Source organism: Oryzias latipes, chromosome 16, assembly GCF_053564925.1.
Source record: "Oryzias latipes strain Hd-rR chromosome 16, Olatipes_Hd-rR_3.1".
NCBI lineage: Eukaryota > Metazoa > Chordata > Actinopteri > Beloniformes > Adrianichthyidae > Oryzias > Oryzias latipes.
In genome coordinates, this window is record NC_136252.1 from 11645454 (window position 1) to 11673073 (window position 27620).

General features: G+C 43.7%; 1 protein-coding gene and 1 long non-coding RNA gene across 4 annotated transcripts in view; one reads left to right on the forward strand and one right to left on the reverse strand.

Moving 5' to 3' along the window:
- Window positions 1-20992, reverse strand: part of taf2 (TAF2 RNA polymerase II, TATA box binding protein (TBP)-associated factor) — a 30055-nt gene extending 9063 nt beyond the window's left edge. For all 3 annotated transcript variants that reach the window (XR_002874877.2, XR_002874878.2, XM_023963890.2), the window contains exons 1-17: window positions 20712-20992; window positions 20442-20496; window positions 17502-17662; window positions 13959-14077; window positions 13481-13622; window positions 13120-13351; window positions 11731-11915; window positions 11549-11662; window positions 9191-9290; window positions 7495-7580; window positions 7280-7415; window positions 7062-7216; window positions 6734-6848; window positions 5930-6039; window positions 4245-4310; window positions 3998-4124; window positions 3116-3241 (exon numbers count right to left, since the gene is read on the reverse strand). Coding sequence is in view for 1 of the 3 variants with exons in the window: in XM_023963890.2 (XP_023819658.1) it covers window positions 3116-3241; window positions 3998-4124; window positions 4245-4310; window positions 5930-6039; window positions 6734-6848; window positions 7062-7216; window positions 7280-7415; window positions 7495-7580; window positions 9191-9290; window positions 11549-11662; window positions 11731-11915; window positions 13120-13351; window positions 13481-13622; window positions 13959-14077; window positions 17502-17662; window positions 20442-20496; window positions 20712-20761 (2079 nt within the window). In the remaining 2 variants the exon portion in view is untranslated. The remainder of the gene's footprint in view (window positions 1-3115; window positions 3242-3997; window positions 4125-4244; window positions 4311-5929; window positions 6040-6733; window positions 6849-7061; window positions 7217-7279; window positions 7416-7494; window positions 7581-9190; window positions 9291-11548; window positions 11663-11730; window positions 11916-13119; window positions 13352-13480; window positions 13623-13958; window positions 14078-17501; window positions 17663-20441; window positions 20497-20711) is intronic.
- Window positions 20993-23526: 2534 nt separating this feature from the next.
- Window positions 23527-26299, forward strand: LOC110016760 (uncharacterized). Its single transcript, XR_002292103.2, has 3 exons — window positions 23527-23642; window positions 24400-24464; window positions 26210-26299. It is a non-coding gene; the product is annotated as an uncharacterized LOC110016760 (long non-coding RNA).
- The last annotated feature ends 1321 nt before the right edge of the window (window positions 26300-27620 follow it).

Here is a 27620-nt window from a genome sequence, read left to right on the forward strand (position 1 = left end):
AGTCCTCCATCCTCTCATTTTTTTGTGCATTTAAAGAGGCTGCAGCCACAGGCTTCTCTTCATCAGACTATAACACGGGGGAGGGAGAGAGGCAGCTCGTGTTACCGGATACGAGGGTAAAGCGTGAAGGAGGATCACGGAGCGTTCCTGGGGCAGGAATGCTGTCGACACACGTAAGGAGTCTGAAGAAGGAATGTGGCTAACAAAGACTTTTCTGTTTGTTGACTTTCTGTGGTGAAAGCAAAACACTTGGGTTTCTGTAGAACAGACTGGCAGTTGTAGACATTTTAAAGTTGACAGATCATAGTTGAGAATGATGAGGGTTTAAAGGTCGCCCATGGGATGCTGTCCCTTGCTTGGATAAGTAACCATCCCATCCCATCCGGCCAGCCATGTGTGCGCTGCAGCTCACTGGCGGGCGGCTGTGAAGACGTATATTTGGATTCTGTAGCAGTACGCTGGTTCTTCAGCTACAATTCTTGTGAAAATATTGATTCAGGTGCAAACCCTGAGGTGCAGGGCAGCCCAAAGCCAGAGAATTTCCTGCAGCCACAGAAGGAGATGCTTTAGCGAGCGGCACGGCAAGGGTTAACCCTCTCCAGGCTAATGCATACGTGCATTAGCCTGGCTCATTAACCTACAGGGCAGCCCATTTGAAACTCTGCCCTGAGAGGCTGGGTGGCCCTGCTGCTAGTGTGTATGTCTTGTGCTAGAGTCTCTTCCACAAGAATGCCCCTGCTAAACATTTGGAGGAGTGTTTACCAAGAGGATGGGGTAAATGTTCCGTACACCACACATACATCAGGAAAAATGCATTTCTTTTTCAGTGTTCTTCACAGATAACTCCTCATGACCTCAATGTTCCTTCACTTTAACTCTGAAGTTGCTTAATTACCATTAAAGTCAAGGTTGCAGGTCTGAGGTTTGTAAGGAACTGAATCTGCCTGGAGACAAAAACCAAGTAACCCGGTCACTAGTTTTTTGTCCCAGAACTGAATCTGGGCCAAACTTTGCCCCATGAGAACCTGATCTTTCAGTTGGAAATCTGCCACCAATGCTGGTGAGAAGCAGAGTGTGAGGAGCTAACCCGTCTAAAACTGTCACACAGCCACTTCGTGCCTTTCATGATTCATGCGTGATATACACAGTTCATGAGCGTATCTTGTGTTTTTCATTTGTCTGTGTGCGCAGATGCTCGTCTAGGGTTTTTAGCCGATGGGTCTTTCCGAGAATTCGGTTTTGAGCTGTTCAGAATTTTTGCTATGTTGAGAATTAGGCAGTTTATGCACATTCAGCATAGTTTATACGCTATGTTCGTTTATATAAATCTTATGCAATTGTATGAGATTTTAGCGGGATGCATACGCAAATTTGTGGCTTTCCATGACTGTTCGACGTAGGTTTAACATAGAGCAGGGCAATTATTGATTAATCTGTTGTTTTAGACCATTTGTTTACTCTTGTGCTTCCGTTTTTCAGAGTAAAGTCAGTCTGCCGGTCTCTCACAAAGCAAAGATGTGAAAACAGTAGCAAACAATCAGGAGCTACTTCCATGAGACTGAAAAAACAAACAAAAAAACCACTAGCACTATGAGAAGCGCCCTCCAGCCCCCTAATTTCTGCTATTTGCTTCCATGTAGCTTCAGTTTAAGCTGCTGAAGCAGTGAAACGTGAGGATTTTGACCAGGATCCAGAAGGAACTGGAGGATAAACCTGCTGGACTTACAGCGGAAACAGAAAGTTTATTAAAAAGTGTGGATTTGGAGACGGCGGGGTTGCTGGACACTGCTGCTATGATGCTAACGGGCTGTTCATGTGTCGCCCATAGAAACACTTTAAAGTTAGACTATATTTCCACGGAGCTGACTTCAAAGACGTGGCAGATAAATGCAACAAAATTAATTCATTAAACATTTATAAAAACTGTATTTTATAAACGTAATAAGAGGCACGTTGTATGGAAGTGTGTTAGTAGTGCCTTTGTAACATTACAGAGCACAGAGCTGAAAAAAGCCCCCCCCCCCCCCCTCTTTCGAGCAATTCATCTTTACCGTCAATGGCACGAATCCAGAACAGGATCATGTTTTTATTTTGATTTCATGTAAAAAATGAATCAACTGGAGGCAGAATAAAGAAAACGGTGCCTTTCTGTCAATCTGCTCCCTTTTCCAGTTGGTTCAGGCTGCAGGTGACTGACTGAAACCCCTCTTCTCATGGGGGCGTATTTTGGTAAAAATAAACAGAAAAAGACTCATTTGGGGATTGAAAATTAAACAATTCAGACAGCGTGAAAATGGCAAAGGCAGAGAGCAAAGATTGATTAGAAATCAATATAGGAGTTCTTTAGAAAAAAAACAGTTGTTTTTATCTGATGTTTTCATGATGTTGTGACTTCCTTTCTCATTGCATTTAACCTAATATCATATTTTAAAATAACATCTATAGTTTTTCTTTGTAAAACGATGGAATAATTTGGTCTTTAGACTTTTTTATCCAACAGTCAACTTGGCTGGTGCGTCAAAAATGAGATTTTGGTCTCTGGGGTTTTGACTTTAAACTTGGAGTATCAAACCAAACACAGCAAAACCCATTTCCAGGATGTTGCTACCAAAAATGCTCTGCTGAGTGCGTTGTAGTGTTTCTCTTTTGGAGATGTTAGGGGTAGCTCCCAAAACATCTGCTGGATTGTTCTGGAAACATTTTTACAGCTTGTTATTAGTGGAACTTTGTGTTAGAGCCAATTTCCAAAGGAGATGTAAATAAAATAGTTTGTGTTACATATTTTCCATCATTTGTAATTTTGGTTAAATAAAATAAAAGCTGGGAGATACAAATTGAAATTAAAATTGAAAATCAAATTTGGAATGAAAAAAATTGAGCTTTTTTTTTGGCCGTATCACCCAACTCTAGTCTACAGTCTTTTCATGAATGTACCACTGATGTTAAACTTTTATTTCCCGTATGCGGTGCACATTTCAAATTCTATGAACATTTAACACAAAGGCCACAACTTTTCTCACTTTCTCCACCTATATTCACGTTTGACCTGTTTTCATCCGTGCAATATGCACAAAATGTACGCAGTGGCTGTGTGACACAAACTTAGAGAACAGACCTTGGCCAAACAGAAGCAGGCCAGCATGCGAACTTTGTAGAAGCACTGTTCCTGCTCCAGGATGTCCGTCAGAGCCAGCCTGGAGGCGGGGGTCGGAAACTTCTCCAGAGCACTGATGGCCTCCTCCTGAAAGGAAAAGGAGCTGCTGTCAGCAGGTTACGGCTTTCAAAAACAACTCTGATCAAAATGGTGTTTTTAACACCTTCTTGTAGTAATTATCTTCTCATGGTGGACATGCATTAAGAAAATTCAAATCTTGATGTAGTATTTAGTTATTCAATCGTTGTGAACATGAAAAAATGCGGTTTGAAAAAGCTTGTAGGTGTGACGTAGAAGTTACTACGGCAAGCCACAAGCTTTCTGCTCCGCTCCATTCTGATTCATCCACCTGCAGACAGATTCATGAACGTTTTCCTCATCTGAGCTGGAATCTGGATCCAAACTGTACGACTGGACATCTCTGATTTTGCTCGACATTTTTGTTGCACCGCTAATGTTAGCTTGGGGGTGTGAAGGGCTGTAAGCTAGTGGGAGAAAGTGTAAACAGATGGATAATGGAAAAAGGGGCGGGATTAGAAATTCACCTCTGAATTTCTAATGAACTCCTGCTGCTCTGCAGAAAATGTCCCAGAAAATCAGGTTTTTGGATCTTGGCTAAAAACGGCATCATCTGAATTAAAAGACCACTGCAAACATTATTACAACTGATCAAAAGATGATTGGAGTGGGACTTTAATCATTCAGTGTCATCCAAGTCATTATCTGCCTCTCTAAAAAACAAATTTTACTACTTTCCTTGCAGACACTTTCCCGCCTGCATACATGTGAAACCCAACAGAATGTGACGGTAAAACCAGCAGACCGCCGCTGTCATCAGCCCACCTGTGCAACCACGTCCCTCTCATAGCGGAGCTGATACTGCCACATGAAGTCTGCCTGCTCAAACTCCACCTTCCTCAGGATGGACATGTCGGGGTCGATCCGGATCCAAAGGAGAGGGGAGTCAGCACTGCAGCGTAAGCAGAGTCCATTCAGACATGGATCACAGTCCTGCTTTCAAAGAGCTCTGTCCTTCACTAACAAGTCAAAATAGACAGATTTCACTCCTAAAAAAAGGCAGAGGCCTTACTCCATGGCTGATAAATCCATGTCCACTTCTTCCCCATTCATCAGAGGAATCTTCTTTTTCTTGTTCCTAAAAAAGAACAGAGTAGAACAAAGAAATTAGTCCAAAAGGTTCAACAAAGGCTGACCATCTCTTTCATGATTTTATGCCCAACAGAGAGAAAAACACTGCAGCAGCTCAAAAATTCATAGGATGACACTGAATGAAGGGGCTAATCTGGAGGAGCCCCGTGGCTCTGGAGGAGCCCCGTGGCTCTGGAGGAGCCCCGTGGCTCTGGAGGAGCCCCGTCGCTCTGGAGGAGCCCCGTGGCTCTGGAGGAGCCCCGTGGCTCTGGAGGAGCCCCGTCGCTCTGGAGGAGCCCCGTCGCTCTGGAGGAGCCCCGTGGCTCTGGAGGAGCCCCGTGGCTCTGGTGGAGCCCCGTCGCTCTGGGGGAGCCCCGTGGCTCTGGAGGAGCCCCGTGGCTCTGGTGGAGCCCCGTCGCTCTGGAGGAGCCCCGTGGCTCTGGTGGAGCCCCGTCGCTCTGGAGGAGCCCTGTGGCTCTGGAGGAGCCCCGTGGCTCTGGAGGAGCCCCGTGGCTCTGGTGGAGCCCCGTCGCTCTGGAGGAGCCCTGTGGCTCTGGAGGAGCCCCGTCACGGAGCAGGAAGCTTGTGGCTTGCTGTTGTAAATTTTACGTCACACCTACAATCTTTTTAAAACCGTATGCTTTTCATCTGCTCCTGAGTCACAACAATTTAAATAAACAATCAATCAGAAACGCAATTATGAGCTTAATTATGTTACAAGAACATGTTAACAACACCAAAAACACCATTTTCATTGTAGTGGATCTTTTAATGTTGCTTTTGTCTGCAGAGCTGGACTGAAAACCTCAAAGCCGCCCATCAAGAAGCAAAAACAGAGTTCACAGAAAACCCCTAGCATCAGTTTACCTGAACAAAACTTTGTCGTCCAGACAAACATCAGGAGCTCAGAACAGAGAGCCTCAGCTACAGCTAACGCTGACTAATGTTTCAACCCTCGGCTTGAATTTAGATTCATTCTGACTTGAGAGCAGGAACAAGATTAAAGTCACCACGTCTGCATGACAGTGATGGAGCCGTTTCCTGTGGCAGCAAACAGCTGATCGAAGAAAGGAGGCGGACTTTAGAGATGACAGGAACTTATCAGCGTCCACCTAACCCTCTCCCACACCACCCTCATGTCCTCCCCCCACTGCATCCATGAACCTCCTCCTTGTTGGTCCTTCAGGCCTTTCGCCTTGCAGCTCCGACCCCAGCCACCTAATCCTCAGATGGTAAAACCGACGTTTCTGGTTGATCCAGAAGGAGCTGAGTGACATCACCACAAACATCAGATGTGACCGTTTAATGTGACCCTCAGAGATCCGAGGAGTCCATAAACACATTTCTGTAAGAATTCATGCACAAACTAAAGAACCAAAAAAGTTTGGAAATGCATGCGGCCATCTCTTTGGAGCAACATTTCCTGCAGTTTGCACTAAAATACACGCAGTGGGAACGCTTGTTGGAGCATGATTTTAAATCAGATCATTCTCCGACTAGAGTTTAGATAGAGTTTACTTGAATGACTTTAATGACTTTAACTTGACTTTAATGGTAATGAAGCAACTTCAAAGTTAAAGTGAAGGAACTAGTCAGCCAAAGGTCAGGTCTGTGGAGTGCATGTACCTTCTACTCTTTGAATGACAAGGAATGTCATGTTTGAGGCTGTTTTCTTCTATCTGCAGCGTGTGGTTGAAAGAACCGTCCAGTTCTTGTACCGTCACCTTGATTGGACCCTGCAAGGAAAAGATTGTAATTGAGAAGAGAAGGTAGTGGTGGAGGGAAAGGCTGGGGCTGGATTTATGGCAGCCTGGTACAGCAGTGAGAAGAGCCTGAAGAAGCGAATGTGGCCTCACTGTAGGCCACAGTGGAAGCTCACACAGACACGAACGAGCAGCCGATGTGGCCGCGAATATGCCGTTATTTCACAACGTTATTCTGTAATAAGATGTTCTGTAGGATGCAAAATAGATCCATTGATCAGTCTTTGTTGTCTCCCCATGAAGCTTTTTGCAGGAGTTTTTGCTGTTCTTCTCATTAGCAAACACACAACAGCTCACTAGCATAACATCAGCCTCATGCTGCAGCTGATGGTTTACCTCGTGGTTTCTCTGTGAAGGCTGGCTGCTCCTGGGAAAGGTTTAGCCTGTTCTAAATGCTGTATGGACATGAACCAACAGAAGTGACGTAGGGAGGCCTTCGTGTGCGTTTGTGGCCCTCGCTTAAATTCAAAGAGCAGAGGACTCGACGCTCAGAGCAGATTTCCACATTAAATATCCTATACAAATTCTAAAGCTCATTCCATAAAACAAGGGTTGTTATGGGTGGACTTCCTCTGAAATCTAGGGAAAGCAACAAAAGCCCCTGACAAACGGGCTCACCGGCTGTGCAGGATGAAGAGACGCAAACCACACACTGTGCTGTTCTTACCACATATTTCTGAGTCCCGGACGATGTGTAGTCTTGCCGGATCTCCAGTTCCAGAACATTTCTCTTCCTGTTGAAGGCAAAGCTCCCAAAGAACTTCACCACACCGCTCTGGTCTCTGGGTGTGAAGGGTCAAGATTCAAACCTGTTGGCATCTCCCAAAACCAAACCAAACCAACCACCTCAGCTGTTACACGCACATTCCACTGGCGGTATGAGGCACCAGGTTTCACATCACAGTACTAGGCCTTTTCCAGTCTCACAGAAGATCCCAAAACAGTGGCGTTTTCACTTCTGCAGCTGGAGCTGCTCAGATTTTCAAAGAGGATACACCCATTGCTTGATGAGGGGGCCGATGTCTTTGCCTGAAACGTTGGAGATGGACTTGAGGAAGCCGTAAGTGGACAGCAGCATCTGGCTCCACATGTGGCTCTGGTACTTCTGTGAGGACGCCGTGCTGGCCAGGCTCAGCAGCTTGTTGAAAACCTTACATGTAGAAAGTGGACATGAGACCCCAGCTTATAGTGTGACAGACATGCAGCAGCTTACCTGCAGCATGAACTCCATGCTGATTCGGTTTTCTATGAGCCTCATCACCAGGTGAGCTTTGCACTGGAACATCTTGTAGTACTCCCAGGACATGGTGTGGGGGTGCTTGATGGAAAAGTGGAGGTGGGGCGTTGGACTGAAGGTAGAAAAGTGCAATCAGAGGATTATTCCAAAGAGCCACTAGAAAAGCAGAGAGTGGGTCTTTTGGTCACCACCTGTCCTTGTCTTTGCATCCAGTGAAGGTGGGGTGCAGCAGCACGCCTCCCATTTTCAGCTCGTACTCAACAATCTTGTCCAGCTCCTAGATGGTAAAAACACCAACAGAAACAGTCGGGAACTTCTTCTTAGCTTTTGTTTTTAAAGATGAACACAAACGCAAAAGCCAACACGTCAGCACAAAAACTCCTGAGAGGTTTAGCTTCATTCGCATCTGACAGTTTATATCAGAGTGAGTTTATCGTGGCTGCAGATAAAGCCGGAGATGAAGGGCTATTCAAATAGAGATCCGTCATTCCAGAGGAGCTCTGACATGAGGCTCCACAGCAGAACCAAATCACAGCAGGGAGGTCTCTGCTGGGTTTCTCCTGCTGCAGGAGCTGAGGAGGACCACGCCTGACAATGTGGTCCGGCACCATTGGCAGATGTTCACAGGATTTAAACTTTGTGAATTTGTGCTCTGACGAGCCTCCACGGCACAGTGACGGACGTGACAGCTATTTATTCAAGAGACAAAAGCCAATATCACACCAGAGGCCAACACAGCTTTCAGCTGCTACTGGAAAAATGTGACTAGAGGACATCTCCGGCCTCAACTCGCTTCTGTTTATGGCATCAACAACAGACAATTCATGTTTTTACTAAAGTACCGTATTTTCACGACTATAAGGCGCACTTAATAGACTTAATTTTTTTTCAAACACAAGGGGGCGCCCTATGAGGCGGTGCGCCTAATGTGGAGCGTAGATGAAGGTCGTGTGAGAAAAGAGGACAACAGTATGGGGTGAATTGCAGCATCATTTTTAATGCAGCGATGGGACTGAAACTGCTATTTAACTGTCTGCTATGGTAAGTTGCCAGTGCTCCATATTTGTCCCTAATCTCAACAAGTTCATTAAGTGGGTGAGCAGAGTCATAGCTTATCCATACTGAACAGACAAACAACCTATCTGCTTTGACAGTCCTCTATAACATAACAACATGTGCGTCACTTCTCTTCACAGCTCCCTAACTCATGGTGTAGGAATCAACACTTGCTATGAGTCTTAGTTGCCATGGGCGGGGCTAAGTCCCAGGTCCCCGAAATATTGTTTACAAAATGGCTGAAGCACAGTTTAAACTGCAGCTATCAGCTACGTGGATTGATGGATTTTTAGATGATGTTTTATGACTGAAAAAAAAAAAATCAAAACTAACTCAGATTTGCTCCTGGTGCATTTTTTAAACACACCGAGTCTCTGTGTGTGTGCTTATGCCGTCTCTTCGCCAGTGCGTGTGTAGAAAAGAGGAAAGCAGACACACCCGCGTGAACAACAAGGAGGGGGGTCAGGCGCTGAGCGCAAGTGAGTCTGTGAGCGTGCATTCAGTTTGTGTTACCCAGTTAGGGAGAACATTTAAAAAAAAAAAGGTTTCCTCTAAAAGAACAGTGACTGGTTCTTTTATTAACCCACTCTGGAGGCTCTGACGGTCTGAAAGGGCGTTAACGTGCCCGCGCCTCAACAGCCGGTGCGCCTTTTGTATGTGTCAAAGACACACGTAACTGAGACCGGGTTCTTTAACCCGCCCTATAACCCGCCCTTGAAAATACGGTAGATGTGTTTAGCCAGAGTGGGTCAGCAGCTGGTCAGAAAAGAAACAACTGTTTCAAACTTTTGATCAATCGGACATTTTTAAAGCAGCAGCAGCAGCATCTACCTCTTTGAACCAGTGTCGATACTCGTTCACTCCAAACGTCTTCTTCAGGTACAGGCCGTAGATGTAACCAGAGATGCCCTTCAGCACCCACTCATCCGCCCTGCAGAAAACAGTACGTCAGCCAAATGCCACCTCACCTCAGCCCCCCTCAACCGAGTAAAGCACTCTTTATACTCAACAAGTGCAAGTGTTTTTAAAAGGTTTTAGTTTTTGAAAAAATTGACGTTTGACAGAGAAAACAAAAAAACTGATCTTGATTTTGAAGCGATATCTAATTTAACATGTTTAAACACATTTGCTGATTCCAAGGACCGATATTCAAACTATTTTCCTTTATTGATCATAAAAAGTCTGTAATTTTGGAAACAACAGTGAAATAAATACTGCCCCCCAGAACAGTGAATATTAGTCCTCATGTGAACAGTTATCCAGGTGAGCTGATGTCTTCACCTTCATCAGGGCCACATGTTCAAAGCAGAACTGGACCGGATAAACTCCCTGGCAGGATATTCAAGGCCACCTGTTGCCACCAGCCAACTCTCTACCGGGATGAGCTGATTTAATTTCTTTTTGCCTTTGCCGGTAAACAAATACTTTCCACCATAATTTACATATAAATTCTTTAAAAATCAGACAATGTGATTTTCTGGATTTTTTCTCTCTCATATTTTCTCTCTATGAAGGAAATGACAGGCCTCTCTTATGTTTTCAAGAGGGGAAAATTGTACAATTGGTGGCTGACTGAATACTTTTTGCCCCAATGTATATCAATATATATGACAACTTTTTTATGAAATATAAGTTCTTTTTCCAACCCGGGAGTGAGACGACTCAATCTCTGAGGCCAAGCCTTTCGCTTCTTGTGGGAACCGCCCATTTCATGACGTCAACCTGGAGCCGGCCTCTGCAGCATGTCTGCGTTTTACCCACGAAAACAAACTACATCCAAACTTTTGCAAAGATGGATGTGCATATAAAAAGAAAGTTTAGCCGATCACCGCAAGCTCCACAGAGAAAGTGGGTGTGTGAGTTAGTCTGGAGGCGGAGCTAGCAGCGCAGACTCTTCCTGGAAGGGGCGGGTCCTAGCTTTGTGAGGTCACAATGTGAGAACCCATTTGTTTTCATGGCTTGGGAGGAGCAGGTTTTTAGAGGAATACTCAGAAATGCGTGAACTTATCAAAACGCCGCTTTGGGGTTGTTTTTTATGGAAGCATTTGTGTAGCATTATTAAAAATAAAAGTCAATAGCAGAAATGCTTTTTCATTTTCAAAATAAAGCTGCATTTGTTGAGTTAAAATTAAAATGGAAAACAAGGGATTGCATTTTCATTTTCACATCCACTATAGTGTCGCATATATCAATTCGATTTAGCATTTCCAGAGGGGAGGCGGGTCGATGACATCAGTTCTTTCTCCGTATATCCGGCTGCTAAAACACACAGACATGCTAGGAGCAGTGTAGCCAGGTCTGTAACCTTGTGTTAACGGCAGACCAGAGGGCTTTGTGACTTTTTTGCTCTCCTGTACACAGCTTCTCAGGGCTACGTAGCAGCATTTCCACCTTCCACCCTCTGGTCAGAAGTTTCGAACCACAGCCTCCTTCGGAAGCCCCGCGGTCCACAGCCGGATGCACCTGCTAGGCCTTGGATGGAGCCTGGGCCCACGGTTCGAAGTTTCTCCCTCGGAATAGCTTTGTCTTTGGACGGAGCTAACGGAGCTAAACCCAGCTCGCTAGCCTGGAGACAAAGCTAGTCCAGGGAAGCTTCGAAGTAGGAAGTGCTTCTCCCCAGACCTGGGAAACTCTAAACCATCATATGAATTTGGGTTTCCAGTGGTGTCCAGACCAAAATAAAGGCTGTTGTTATTGCCACATATTTACATCCAAGATGCTCATTGCCCGCACAGAGTTTTAAGTACCTCTACGGCTAATGTTTTTAGCACATATTAGCCTAATGCTAAACCATCTTTCGGGTCCTTGCAGCGAAGAAAAAAGCACTGACCGCACAGATTTAAAAAAATATGAGCAAGAAGGCCCTTAATAAAAATCATAGCAATAATAAAACCACATTTAGGAGATGCGTATTGGTCCAACCAGCAAACGTTTAGCATGACGAAATCTGCTAGAGCTGTTGATGGGACTCCAGCTGTCATCGAACAGCAATATCAGTGCGAAGCTGCAGGAGACGATCTTCTAAATGTGCTTTATTACTGATTTTCTGGACAGCAGGACACGTGGCCTCTGAGCTAACATAAGAATGGAGCCGACAGACAGAGGTCTTCACCACCTCCCCTAAGAGGACACGGAGAGCACACGGAGAGCACACGGCTTTCCCTGAGCCACACGTCAGCGGTGTCTCACCATGACATTCTGGAGATGAAGCAGCCAAAGAACTGCTGAGCCAGGGCCTGGGCCAGACAGCGGCGAGTCAGCGGGGTCTGGTCAATGATCATGGGGCTGTGCAGCAGGTTGGTGCTGAAACGGTAGTGTCACAGTAAATACCCTTAAGAACAGGGTCCTTCTAGTCATCTGCTCATCCATACCTGAAGATGCTCATGGAGGCATAGGAGGACACCTGGACGTAGGCTTCATCCACAAACACGGTTTTGAAACAGGAGTACGGATAGCGGCACGTCAAGATCTCCTCATAGAACTCAAAGATTTCGTGCAGGAAGGACATGGAGTGTTTGAGCAGAGGAAGCAGCTGCGGCAGGCAGAAATGGGTCACCTGAGGGGAAGGAGGACAGCCGGGTCACGGTGGGTGTGAAACACCAAAGAGTGTCCCCCACAAATGATCATTAAACAGACACATAAGCTGACAAACAGAACGCTAGCTACAGCCTGCCAGATATGGCTCCAGGGACATCTGCTGGTCAACAGGCGTAACAGGCTTAATCTTCCCGTCTTAAACCACAACAAACACACAAACAGTTTTTAAATCTTCTTGATGAAATCACAGGCCAACAGTTTAGTTCTCCTTAAAGGTTTGTGTTTCTTAACAGCCAAACATCCCAGAGTTTGGTCCAAGTCCTCTTTCTAGCTGAAACACTTTTCTAATAACGTCTGGATTATTTTATATGTTAAACTTACGAAGAAATAATAGCAACATTTAAGAAACAGGATTAAGGTGAAGTGGCCAACAAACACAATTAAACTAAATTGAAACAATTTAATCATCTAAAAAGAAATAAAACATTTTTTGTTTAAGTTTTCAAAGACTTCATTTTTGATTAAGACAAGAGAAAAACTAATAAAACTTTATCATGTTCACTTTTTGTTTAGCTACAGAAAACATAAATGTAATGTTTGTCTTTTGCTTAAATGTTATCAAACATATTGTGATCATATTGTTCAAAAAATACAGCAGCCTTTGCACTAACGTTGAAATAAATATAAAAAAATAAATGAATCACCGTTTAGAAAGAATATATTTGGTTTTTGTGAGGTTACATAAAATTACATGTTAATAAACCTGAGAGGAAAAAAACAACTACCAGGGTAAAATTTCAAATAATTTAGTTTAAAAATTATTAATCAAGAATAAATTAACTTCTATTGCAATTTTCTTAGAAAAAACAGCTGCAACTTCCAGCTTTTTCTGCCACAATTATCACAGAAATGCATGTGAGACTGTGGAGGGACTGTACATCAAGCCAGACTATAGTTTCTCCTACTTTCTTTTTGGATGCTGGTGTGCCGCGGGATTTCTGTCAAGGATAAAGTGTGCCTTGGCTCAAAAAAGGTTGAAAAACACTTATGGGATGTTGGCTTTTTGGAGCCAGCAGGTACTTCCTGTTTGAAACGCCAGGGGGGGATGGGCCACTCCAGTTCTCATATACTGTTGATGGTCTAATCTTTGTTTCCTCAGTTGAAACAGAACTTGGCCTTTTTGAACTCCCTTACAGCTGAGTGAGTGTGTCCTCTAAACCCACCTCGTGCATGTAGGGGTCCACCAGGATTTCAAAGGGGCCCACAGCCAGAGAGATGTTGGGAGCCGCCGTGGGAATGGGAAGGACATAGTGGAAGGTTTTCTTCCTCATGTCATTTGTGTAGATGGTTTCAACCAGGTCTCCACAGGATACAGCCACCATGGATGCATCCACCGTGAACTCCAGCTTCCACGTGCACAGCTCAGAGTAGGAGTCCACACAGGGGAACCAGAACCTGGAGAAGGGGAAAAATTGGTAATTCTGTGGTTCTTAAGACCAAAAACACACAAAAGGCAAGACAGGAGGTGTAGCTCTGCTGCCCCGTTGTTTACTCAGTTTCTGCACACGCAGATAAAGAAGTCACCTGGTGGAGTTCTGATAACCAAAGGAGAAAACGTGAGCAGCCCTCTCTGCCATACTGCCCTCCACATCTGGAACAACAAAGTGCAGACCTCCTTTTGGCTGGTCCAGGGAGAAGTCTATGTACACCTTCAACACATTCAGCTCTGCAGACAGAAAGAAGACAATTCACAAACTTTTGCTTTTGTCAGCAAACCGGAAAAAAAGAAAGAAACTCTGCTCCTCGGAGCTCCAGAGGAGCCGGTTCGTCTGAGGGAAGGGTTCCTTCCAACAGAGCATTTAAGGAGGACCAATGAAACAGAATGAATCCAAGTCACCAATCTTTTACATTTCAGGTAGGGTTAGATAGTATGACATCATGACCTGCTGCTATTTTTAAGTTTCTGCCAGTTACTGTAAACATGGAAACGGCTGTCAAGTTCTCCTGGCTCCTTACAGACCAAGAGCTTCAACAGCCCACTGTACTTTGACCCCCATCTCACCATCTCCCTGTTTCCAGAGTTCAGAGGGAACTTTGATGACCAGCTCTCCATTTCCAGCATCGGGGTCCACGGCACTCACTGCAGCCGTGTAGGCACTGGAGAAATAGTTGAGGTTCCTCCTGATCAGACAGACAGACAAACACAAAGACAGTCAAACACAAAGACAGTTTAGCCATCAGAAGGACAAAAGTGGAACAAAGATGTTCAGAAATGTGCAGGATCACTGTGTATGCAGGGTTTACCATCCATGCCTCTAGTTTCCTGTTACAAAACAGTCCACATTGTTGCAGAAGAACCTGCAGCAGGATTCATTAAAGTGAGCCTCCATGTGTGAGAATTTAAAAGGGGCGACAAAAGTGATGTTGACCTTTCGGCCCAAACCCTCAACATCTGAGCACATTGACGAATGACGAATGCACACTTATGAATTACATAGATCACACAAGCATCACGAAAGACATACATGGAAAATGTATGTAGTGGCCGTGTGACACGGCCTTAAGAAAAGATGCCCAGACTTCCCTCTCCACGGCAACCATCTCCTCTGGGGGGAACCCAGATGCTTTTCCAGACCAGCCGAGAGACGTAGGCTATGTCCGAATTCCTTCACAACTTACTACATAGCGTGTTCACCATTTTGTAGTGCTGTCCGCATCTACGATGCCAACATTAGGTGCCCTAGAAATTTCCCAGAAATCCCTCTTTGCATCGATATTCACTTGATTGGCGAATCCAGAACCCAATACATCAACGTTTTCATCTTAAGAACACAGTCGTCGCGAAACGCTCATATCAATGAGATTTTCACTTTGTCATATAGATGACGTCATATTCCAGTGGGACATACCCAGAACACCTCCCCAGGGAGGCATCCGGGGGGTATCTGGACCATACGGCCGAGCCACCTCTTAAGGGTGGAAGGTGTTTTTAGAGCATTCCATCACCGACATGCTCTGATGAACGGGGAGGACTTAAATATATGGATGCATTGAAGCCTGCTTTATCAGGGCTCCAGACTAACTTCTTTCACTAGGAGCACAGTGGCCCCTAACTGAAAATTTTAGGGGCGCAACCAGAAAATTTAGGGGCGCATACCGTAAATCAACATTCTAATCAAATCTACTCATTTCCACTGTATTACTAATAAATACTTTAATAATAGATGCAGAAATTACAATGTGCTGTTTCTAATTCAGTGTCACATTTTATTCTGCACTTTTGAAGATGCAACAACAGGTAAACTGACAGCACCATCGCTGTCATGACAGTACAGATAAGTAAAGAAAACGGATGGAAATTTATCTTTGTGACACTAAATAGGTGCAGCCAAGATGCACAATAAGCGTGTTTGAGATCACCCAGGTGAACTCAACGCTGCGCAGATCACCTGGTGTGTGACATGTATTTTTGTTTTTGCTCCAACATCAACTGTCAAACATCACAAAAATATCGCGAGAAAGGGGCGGGAGCAAGGGGCAAACCTACCCGGACACAGCTGGAAACTGAACTGACTGAAAGCTGCCCTACAGACTACAAAACAATGCAATATGGGACATGTTACCTGATGGTTTTTATAGTGGAGTGATTAATTAAAATAATTTAAAATACCAATTCATTAAAAAAGGCTACATACATTACAAAACATTAAAATAATCATAAAATATGTAATAACACAGATCATACTAAGGGGGAGAAGAATATTGAAACTAAATTGAATGTTAAGGACAACTCCAACATCCTGTTCTCCTTCAGTCTTGCTGCAGATTCGTCTTCATCTCACAGCCCCCCCCCCGGTCTCCCCAACGATCCAGGCGAGGTGCCGGTTCATCTCAAACATGTCTATCGTTGCATTTTCCCCACGTATTTTCAGTGTGTCTAAAACTAATGTTGTTTTTGCTCGAGCGTGTTTAAAGTTCAAGCCCCGTTAGCTGTCACGCATGTAGGTGTGGGACATTTATTCTCCTCAGCTGACCCGACACCCGCGGGACGGGAGCGGTGTGCTGCCGTAACGGCATAAACGCTTTGATGCGCCGCCGTAACCGTAACCAAACCCTAAACCAGAGGTGGGCACTGAGGGCCGCAGTCCTGCATGTTTTCCAGCATACCCTGCTCTGGCATGTTCTGATTGGCTGGACACACCTGAACCAGGTAATCAGCCATGAGTAGGGCAAGAGTATCTGGAAATCATGCAGACACACCGGCCCTCGAGGCCTGGAATTGCCCACCCCTGCCCTAAACCTTCCTCCGGTTCTGTGTGACCCAGAGAAAAGTTCAGCACGGACTGCATGTATTTAGAAAATTACGAGCGAATAGATACGTTCTAAAGGAAAGTAAGGAACTCCTTAATGAGGGAGGGGCTGTCAGGTGTCCTGCTTTCAAGCCCTGTCATTGTCACGCCCCCAATAGTCATTTACTCCACTGTGATTGGTTGGTCAGCTCCGCGCACGACAATGAAAAAGTGTCATTCATACAAACTGGCGGTCTGCAGTAACATTAAACCTTCATATTAAACATTAAACCTTCAAAATATCATCTTGGGGGCCGCAAATAGCCTGCGGGCCGCGAGTTTGAGACCCCTGCTGTACACTCTGGCACTGGTACACTAGCCGCAGGTCGGAAGAACGAATCAATAGTTCGCTTACCCATAGTTCAGACGCACATATCAGGTTGTGATATTTGTCTCAGTTTCCTTCCCACAGATGTTTACGCGCACTCGATTATCTCTAGGCCCCTCCCCCTACACGCATTTTAGCCACTCACAGTGGCTTTCCCTATTCTTCTCACGCAGTGGCCGCTTCAAAGACAGGTATCACGCGAGAGTGTACGTGCTCGCGTTTCATGAGTATGTACGCGAGTGTGTGTGTCTGCCTGCGTCCGTGTGGGCTTGCGTCTCATTGATTATTTCATTGATCATTGACGTGCCCCTTCCACGTTTAATGTATAAAAAATACGAAGGGTGGGGGAGGCAAATTTACTGGTCGCGCATGTGCGACTGGATGTAAAATTCAGTCGCACACTCTCAAATTTTGGTCGCAAAATGCGACCAATTGCTCGCAGTCTGGAGCCCTGTTTATGGTTTCAAATCCTTTCAAAAAGCTAAAGAACTGATTTCACGCTATTAGAAAATGGTTTCAAATTCCCACGGCTTGCAGCAAAATCATTTCCCCTGTGGAGAAGTCAAGTAAGCTGGGTGACGGCGGGAATGAGAGGCCCAGGCCTTCTTATCTTTGCGCCATAAAACTCGCTTTACTTAAAGTCACATGGAAGTTCAGAGAAGTCCTGCTGCCTTTTTTTCTTTAATCGCTGAAATAAATCATGTTTGATGTTTGACTGGAACCCTTTACTGAGAATATTCATCTCATTCCCCAGACGTGTTTGCAGCTGAAATCTCTGACATTGAAGTGTTTTACTGTCTATGTGTTGATTAAAATCCAAAGTTTTCAAATTTTGCTTTTAACACACAATGACTCCAATAATGACAAGAGTGAAAGGCAACAGTTGAGTCCCTGCAGTAAATGTGTGGTTTGCAGCAGAGCCACTCACTGCTTGGACTCGCTGTGGCACACCTCCAGCGTGGGGTCGTTGTAGATGAACGGAGCTTCCAGGTCATTGACTCGGACTCTGTAGATGCGACACTGCTTGCTGTTAAGCTTGATCCTGTTGAGGTTGACCACCGTGGGGAAAATGGTCAGCTCCACAAAGCCCTAGACAAGGCAGAACAAAGGATGTTGGAGGAGGAGCATGCTGCAGGGAGAAGAACAGGTTGTCCTTCTCACATTCACTCTTCTCTTGATGCCTGCAGTAACTGAACAATGCAGGTCACGTGGGAAATATGTCTTTGATGCTTTTCTGTAAGAAAACGTGTCAGCCTGCTGTAAGGCAGCTCCTTCCACTGGAGAGAAGTACGGTAAGCTGTGCATTTTCAACGCCAAGAAGTTCTTTGATTTAAAGACCCACTCTAATTAAAAATGGTGTTTAACATTTTCTCTTTTGCATTTGTCTAATGATGGAGGACATACAGGATCAAAATAGGGTTAACACTGCATTTCTGACTATTTTTTATTCAAATTGTTGTGAATCAGAGGCAGATGAAAACATGTTTTAAAAAGCTTGTAGTTGTTTAGTTCAATTTAAAATGGTTGGGCCAAAGTCTCCCAGCTCCGCTCCATTCTGATGCATCCACTTGCAGACCAATAGATCCATGAACGTCTTTGTTTTCCTCGTCTGAGCTGGAATCTGGATCCAAACTGTACGACTGGACAGTGATGAAAGTCAGGCAAGGAAAAAATCCCTGAACTTTTCTTTGAGCGATATGGCGGGCGCGGAGCGAAACTTTAGAAAAATACACGGTCTTAAATGAATTCTAGTACATTCTGGCAGCTAGTTATTCACTTCTTAATCAAGAAACTAAGACTAATTGGAGCATCATGATTTGTCATTCAAACCCCTCGTTTGACTTGCCATTAAGGACTTGCTGCTGGTCCTAAAATATTTTTTTGATAATTTCTAAAAGTAACACAATCCTACAATCTAAGCTTTTCCTAAAAGCTGCAGAACGTACAATTGCTAAAATATAGTAACATCAAAGCAAAAAGAACACCAGTAGCTATGATATTCTATGAAAGTACCACATTTATTTGAACGATTTCTGCTTTAGAAATACTGTTTTCTCAAACTATAATTACATCAAAATATGGGATCTGCTTTAAACTATCTTTCTATAACATAATACATCAATTCTTTAACACCAATACTTAGTAATCTGGGAAATTTTAAAAAACAACAACATACAAACAAAATTAAACATTGTAGACATTCCTTTTTAAGGGAGTGTGGGTCCAAACCACCAAATACTTATAATTATAATTAATGTCAATAATGTTTTTGAACAAAACTGAACAAAATCATGGTAATTAGGGAAAAAAATAAATTGGATAAAGAAATGTATTCAAATGTTTCAGTTTTGATCAATGTTGTCGGTTATTCTGCAGTCAGATCAAGAAAATCTAGAAAGGGGGGGGGGGGGGGGATTCTCCTGGTAAATGGGGCACTGATCAAAGAAATGAAGAAGATCCCAGACCAGATTTAACAAACTACTACAAACGGTACAACCATTCACAGACATGACATAAATGGCAATTTCAAACTATGTATAAGCATGTTTTATACCATGGTCAGTTACCAAGGCAATACACATTAACCAGGCGCATCGCGTCGCATGATCATCACGTAATATAGTCCGCGTCGCGCAGCACCACCGCTGCAGTCAAGATTCGGCGATATATATATGCTGATCGTCCCGATGGGTTGAATAAAGCATCAGTTCAGAGAGAAAGTTCATTTCTCATCCGAAAGCAACTAAAACGTCCCGTCATTGGTCAATTAGGGCGGGAAGATGAAGACAAGAAGCCGCGCCCATAGAGAAAGCGATCCCCGGAGAAATATAGAAAATAAAGGGAAAATTCGCAGATTTCAGACATTTTTTTCATCCGGAAAGCAGAGATCAGCCCCCCCCCCCCCTATAACTGACCGTTTATTTAAATGGCACAACAGGAGTGAAAGTGTAGCAGGCATCTTTCACATCCTCACATATATTCATGACAAGATATAGGTTGGACTTTGAAGGAAATCAGTAGGTTGGAGGTAGAGGATGTACTTGGAAGTCATCAATGCTCCATCTTCTTTGTGCTGGCTGGTTTTCTTTCAGTTCATACTCTTGTTATACGACAAGCTTAATTCAGTCGTCGTCGTCATCATCTTCAGGTACAAAGATGTCGTGCTCTTCCAAGAGAGCGACAAAGTTCTTGCTGATCAGAGTTCCCACATAAAGAAAAGGCACCTCCACGGCCGTCATGCGGATTAAACCAAAGGGTGTTTTGTCTGGTTTGGGGAGAATTCCTCCAGACTATGTAGACACAACAGTTCTACTTTGACCCGCCCTGGATATGGCTGACGCTTTCGAGACGGGTTGACGAGCTGTTATTCCCCTAATGCTCGTAGAAGCGAGTCGGAGCGGCAGTCGGAGAAGGTTCACCATTTTTCCAGCTGCAGGGAGACGTTTTGTGCGGAAGGACGCTGTCAAGAGATCAGGTCTTTATTTCCCGGAAGATACGATCGGTTTGCTCAAAAACCCGGATTTCCGGGAATTCCCAGCAATAACGTTGGGTTGGGTGTGTTAGGGGCTGTGACCTTGCGGAAGTGCGCATTAAACAGATGGATGATGGGAAGTACGTGTGGGCTTACTCTGCATCAAACGACAGATTTTTCTGCAGGTCGTTCCTTCCTCTGTTAGCATGTCCCACTGTACTAATTCACCGGCCTTCGGCTCCCACTCAGTGCCCTTCTGACAGTGATGCGCCTGAAGGATCGGGTTCAGTGTCACCAGCACGTTCAGCTGCTTACGGGACAGCAGGCAGAAGCTGCAGGGTCACCAAGAGCAACGCAGTCCCCCCCCCCCCCCCCCCCCCCCCTAGGTGTACTCACAATGACGGACTTCCTCTGGAAGTTGATGTTGTTGATGCACACCACCTGGTGAGTCGTAAAGGTTAACAAAAAAAAGAGTCAGTCAGCAATTCTCCATAAATCTACAGAAATGACAGAATCATTGGACCCCCTTCCCCCCACACACGGTGTCAAGACAGACGGGGTCCCACATACAACCAGGGCTTCCGGTGAGACCGTCACCCCCCTCGGCTGTTTGAAGCCGCCCTCAGCTGTTCCGGTTAAAAGCTAAAACCAGAGAGAAATACTTATAATTTAAAAGGCCGAGGGCTCTCGAAGCCTTTGTCCTTCTTCCTGTTCATCGCCGCTGCAGTTGTGGCCGAAGCTGCAGGTTCTGCTGGGATCTGACTGTGGGGCTCTTGAGTGGGGAAAAACCGGTTCCGAAAGCACAGAGGAACGGCCGTCAGCCGCGGCGGGGTCCGGACGGAGCAGGAGAACACGCGGCGGCCTCCACAGACCGAACCGAGACGGCCTTTCGAGACTTTACCAACGATTGTTTTGCTGCCTTGGCGCCATCATCGTCTTCCTCTTCTTCCGGTGCATTTTGCGCTCTCAGCGTGAGCCTCGCAGTGCTGCCCCCTAGAGTCCAGGCGGATGAAGCACGCGGAGCTTTATTTTTCTCTAAAACTTTCTTACAAAGACGCACGAACCACAGATTAACAGTCACAGAGCAAACGCGATGAAGGAAATAGAAAACTGGGGATACATAAGGATTTTAGGCTTATGTTTTGAAGGTGGTTTACTGTTAAAATTGATGCTTTGGAAAATGTTTAGAATGTTGGGAACTTGTCCCAAAGTTTAGAGAGAAATTGTGGCGTTGGGAGCTAGTTGACTAATTACTGTTTCATCATCAAATATTCCTAATTTTAGTATGTTTGAGTTTTTTTATTATAGTGAATAAACAGGGGGGATGTTGCATCCTTGTTTAATGGTGAAAAGTGGAAAAGTCCTTTAAGGGAGTGTGACTGAGCGTAATGTGTCGTAAAAACATTCAATCATTTTACAGAAGTTTGGCCCAAATTCAAAAAAAGCGTCAAACTTAGATACACACATCTAAGGAGACTTTTATTTAAAGAAGCTTAAAATTTTTGATGGTTGTAGAGAAAAGATCTTTGTTTTTGGATGCATTACAGCAGAGGTTTGGACTCGAGTCATTATTTTTGATAAATTTAGACCAGGGGTCGGCAACCTGCGGCTCTTTAACCTCTGTGCTGCGGCTCTCTGTGTTTTTTTTAAATAAGTCTTGTGTTCTAAGATTGTTGTGGTGTCAGCCCAGTAAGAAAGCTGTGGGGAACCTGAACTTGTCATAAGCATCATATTATTCATCATATTATTATTATCATATATTATTATCATGTGCATATATTATTCCTATAATAAATAGACCAGCTTTTCTAACCAAAAAATCTAAGCATACCTTAAAAGTAATGGAAGACATGTCCAAGGTGTAGCCACCGTCGTCATTCAATAGCTGGGTAGTCCATGGTCAAGCCTATGACCCCATCAGGAGAGGAGCAGCTTTAAAAAATGGATAGAAATTGGATAAGTTCTGGTAAAGCTCAGTACAGATTTACACCAGCAGGTGGCGTAATTGCACCATTTAGATGCCAACACAGTTAACACCCGTAAAAGTTTTTTTTCCGGGTTTTAATTAAGCAGAAAAGCAGAGGCGGCCTGGACCTCCATCATCAGGGTTTAACGGCTGCTCTCAATAACACTTTCTCCGCTTTGATTAGAGGTTTAATGAAACGACAGAGCTCCTTTCACCAAGTGCAATCAATTCACAAGCTCATATTTGTGGGTTAGTGACTGTTACAACGCCACAATTACAAAAACACTTAAAGGCCCATCAGGATTCAGTTTACATTTTGCTTCAGAGGATGTCATTAAGCAAAACTGCAATCAACAGCAAAAGTTAAAAGCCTTTGAGGTCTCTAAGGGTTTAAAAACTGGAGATTGGTGCTATTGTTTAATTATCCAGACTTGTTTTTCTAATACAACACAAAGTTCCCCAACAAAAACCTGAAGTTAGAGAAACAGAAGCAAACAAAAGACAAAATGTATTAAGACAAGAAACTCAAATATGGAGATGCTTGATGATAACTCTGCGGAAGGGAGAGGGCCGACCAGCAGCTGCATAGTGATCAGTTCACAAGAACATCATCCCAGAATGAAGAGTCTAGGATTCCTCTGTCCTTGGAAGCAGGGAAGTTTGACGTCTTAATTTTTTTTAGGCTGATTGTTTCACTAAACAAACCATAACTTATTTCAGCTTGTAAAGAGGGACCGGGGACCTCTAGTGGTGGGGATTACAGTATGTGCGTGTTCCTGACCACACATTTGTTTTATTTATTTCTGTTCTAGAAGTAAATTCTAGGATTAGCATCATCTACCATGTATTCTATTAATGGTTCTACATTTCCCAATGTAATCATACCATGGTTGTTCAGTGCAAAAAGTGTGGCAGTGATTGTGAACCCCAGATGGGTTAAGGTTCCCAACTAAAAAGACATCTTGGAACTTTTTTGGTCTCTATGTCTTACTTTTGTTTCATTCCTATCCAGATAGTTGCCCCAATATTTATCGTTTCATCAAATCAATAGGGATTTCTATGGATGAAATTTGCAGTTGTGATAGTGGATAGCTTTTCCAGCCTCCATAATTACTAACAAAGCTCCTGTGAAATGCCTTTGTTCTTTCTGAAGGGAAGCAGTGTGCAACATTTTCACCCATAATTCAAACTGAAATTCAATTCTCAAATGACGGTTTACTTTACAATTTGGTCATGGATTTTGAAAGAGCATTTTACAGTAAACAACTTAATGTCAAAACTGACATTTTAGTTCTTGTGTGTTTTAACTGCAATTAGAAGCAACATTAAGAGGTTAGAGATTAGAACAGAACCAGTGATAAAGGGCAGCCCTGCCGGAGTCCAACATGCACCTGGAACAGATCTGACTTGCTGCCAGCTGTGCAAACCAATGTTCTGCTCCAATCATACAGGCTCCCCGGACCCCATAGAGCGCCCACAGGACACCACGGGGGACAGGGTCCAATGCCTTCTCCAAATCCACTAAACCCACATGGACTGGATGAGCGAACTTCCACATGCCCTCCAGCACCTTAAAGAGGGAGTAGAGCTGCTCCACTGTTCCACGACCAGGACAAAAACCGGAATCTGAGGTTTGACTATTGGATGAAATTAAAAAAGTTATGTGAAAACGAGACACTGAATTGAAATCTGTTCACACTGAATTATTAATTATTAAATGCACATTTGAATTTGCGTCACCTCGACAGCAAATGTATCGCCCTGATGTGTCAAATCAAAGGAGAACACGAGTAATGCTAACAGTTCCTACATTATTATGACCCATGGTGCAATTCCTTTTTATTTTTCTCTTACTTTAAGCTTTTGTAAATATGTGATGCATTTACTCTTTTTTATTTGTACATACGTATCCTGCTCTGCACTGGAATTTCCCCATTGAGGGACAAATAAAGCATCTCATCTCATCTTATCTCATTTTATACTACACATCTTACTTAACTGTCTGTCACTTCTCATGAATATTTGGTTTTGAACTCACTTCTAGCCTCGTTCACCTCCTCCATTGTCACTGGTAATCTGTCAGTTTGTATGGTTTCTATCAGAGGTCAGTGCAGGACAGCTCCTATCTCTTCTTCATCTGTAGACTGTTGATGAAGGTGTGAAGGTGCACAGCTCTTGATAATACTTCTGGAACCTTTTTCCTGTTCACTTTAGGAGCCGATACACAACATTTTATTTTGCTTAATGTTTGGTGGTCTATTTGCTTGCTTTGTGGTAATGGTACTTCCAAAATGTTGGTTATTTTTGGGGTTATTTGTTGTTTTGTGTTCCTTAATTTTGATTTGTGTATTCTATCTGCTTAGGATTTCTTTTTCTTTACATGTGCAGTCACTGCTATCTGCTTATCTCTGATGGAAGCTGTCAAAGTATCCCATTATGCTGTCTACTTATGGGTCAGTGACATTATGTGTCATTATGGGTCTACTTCTCATGTGTGTTTCCTTTTGGTCTTGTACTTGTATTTTCTCTGCTGTGTTGTCCTCAAATTTGCTGCTTTCACTTCAGAAATAATGTTTAGTGTTTTTTGCACACACATGTGCACACACAAACACACAAAGTGACATTGAGTTGCATGCTCTAACTGACAGAGTTCCTATGACCTGGCCAGGCTTCAGGGAAGTCCTCATCAGTGGGCTTTATCTCTCTTTAGCCATCTAAATGGGGGTCAAGGCCCGGCCGTCCTCTGCATCACAAACACGCAGCCTGTTATTGCCAGCAGCTGTCTGCCGCACAATCTGCGACTATTTCCAGACCTTTTGTGAATCTCCAGGCAAAACCAGTGGGTAAATGTTAAACAGAAAGAACAGTCAGTACCTGACTTCTCCTGACTGACTGAAGCTTAGGCATGGAGAAAGTAAAAGGTGCTATTTATTAAAACAAACTTTATTCTCTTCAGAACAACCCAGAGAAATCGTTTAAGAATGAAAAAAACCTTTTCAATAAAACATGTAGGGTTTTGGTGCTGCTGTCAGCTACAGAGTTTTTCAAAATAAACAACAGAAAATGGAGCTCCAGTGTTGACGTTCTTTGAAATACTGTGCCTCTTTAAGCGTTTATGCAATTAATGTAACTCCAATGAATTGTGAAGTGTAGAAAAGCAGCTTTGTGCTGATTTTACACAAAACAGCTGATACTGATGCAGAAAAAACAGATTTGCAGAAACCGTGCATGGACAAACAGTAGTTGTGTAACACAATAATAATGGAAAATGTTATATTTGGTTGCATGCTGCGGTGCAAAAACGTTTTTCCCTGCATCAGAATCTGTTGAAAGTATGTTAGTTTCATAAAAAGTTGAAGACCTATGGTAGTTCAAAGAGCGTGTTATTTTGCTGTCATTGGCAACCCTTGTCAGTACTAGGCAACATCAAGAACCCCAGAAGTTGAGTACTGCTGTCATGCCCCTGAACTGGAGAAAAGAGAGAAATGGGTAACAAAGAAAGTTTTGAAAACCAAGTACAGTGGAGCAAAAAAGTTTTTAGTCAGCTACCAATTGTGCAAGTTCTTCCACTTCGAATGATTAGAGGACCCTGCAATTTTCATCATAGGTATACCTCAGCTGTGAGAGACAAATTGAGAAATAAAATCCAGAAAATCACATGGTTGGATTTTTAAAGAATATACTTCAAATGATGGTGGAAAATAAGTATTTAGTCACCTACAAACGAGCAAGATTTCTGCCTCTCACAGACTTGTAACTTCTTCTGTAACAGGATCCTCTGCCCTCCAGTTGTTTCCTGTATTAATGACACCTGTTTTGACTTGTAATCTATATAAAAGACACCTGTCCACAACCTCAAATAGTCACACTCCAAACTCCACTTTGGTCAAGACCAAAGAGCTGTCTAAGGACACCAGAAACATAATTGTTGACCTGCACCTGTCATGATTCTGTTCTGCACCTTTTTTACTGTCAACCTCCTTTTTCCCCTCCATACCGTTTTTTCACTCACCTGTTCTGGGTGATTATCTAATTGCTCCAGCTCTGTCCCACAACTCAGGGTCACTTCTTCCCTGCCAGTTCATTGACTCTGTTCATGTTCTGCACTTGCTAGTTGAAGTCTTCAACCCTTTCACGATTATTACCCTGTTTCTGGTTCGAGTTAAGTGTCTTGTCTTGTCTTTCACCTCTGCTCCAGACTGGGAGATTGATGTGTGTTTGGGTTCCTCGACTTGCTATTCTGCTGAGAAGTACTGTCCTTCACCGGTCAGGAGTATTCCAGCCCCTCCTCTTCAGCCTGGAGGAATCCCCTGCTGACTCTGTGACGTCTTCAGTCCTGTGCTGCACCGGGCCAGAATATTCTCCAGCCTCTATGTCAAGAAACACCCGACGAGATCATCTTGCGTCTTGGATCTGAAATCCAGATTAATATTGATTCTTTGCTTCTCTGTACACCTGGCGGCAACCAACTTCCTCCCAAACTCACAATAAACACTAACCTCAACCTGCACGAGCCTCTACTTGGATTGTACTCTTTAAACTCCTAACAACGCCAGGCTTGGAAGACTAAAAAGAAAAAGACCACCATTCCTACTGTAAAGCAGGGGGGGCAGCAGCCCAATCCTTCTTCAGGTGTTCTTGTTATAATATTTATTAAAATGTGGGAACGTCAGGACAGCAGTGGGACGCTACTTTTCCTTTAAATTTGAAAGATTGCACCTCTTTAATTCTGATTCAGTAAACAGTTTCTAAACTCTGCTCTGCCTGAAATCATTTCCTCCAAATGGATGGTCTTTAGACATATAAAACCCTGGTTACTAATAGCAACCAAGGTTTTCTGCATGAAGAAACCATTTCTCCACTTTTCAGGTCTCTCAGTGATTGGTTCATATCCAAACAGGCTGTTACATTTATATCTTTTTCACGGCTGAACAGCTGTTTAATGGTCTGTCAGTACAGTAAGTTGACAAATCCTATAGGAAATGTCCTCCTACATCCTAAACCTGTGACAGACAGCACCATCAATACTGTCACTGACCAGCAGCACAGTTTTCTCATGCAGATCCGAGTCTGGAGTCCCTTACTTCACCATCACATGCGCACTCTGCTGAGGGTTTTTTCGTTTTGATACTCAGTTCAGTCTTTGACAAAACTTCTTTTTGCTTCTGCAATGATTTGGTTCATTTAGACAAAATGACAACATTACCTCCTCCACCTGCTCCACCCTCACTTATAATTATGGAATTGCTATGAAAGTGGGATTTCACAGAAGCCATTAAAACATTGAAATATGTTGCCGCAGTGGTAGTTGTTTTTAATTCGAGTATAATGATCTGGAACACTGAGCCATGATCTGGTCCCTAAAAATAATCAGTTAAAGATCTTATTAATAAAGTAACACTAATCAACTGATTGTGTTTAGTTTAAACACAAAGATTAAAGACTACGTTTTCGCTGTTTGTAACAAAAGAAAGGTCTGAGTTTGTGTTCCTCAGAAGCCTGGACCGTTCAACCAGATGAACACCAAAATGTCTCTTGGCTATAACGTGACCTGGAGGACTGAATCTGCACAGACACACCAGCATCCTGATCCAACCAAATGGAAACTA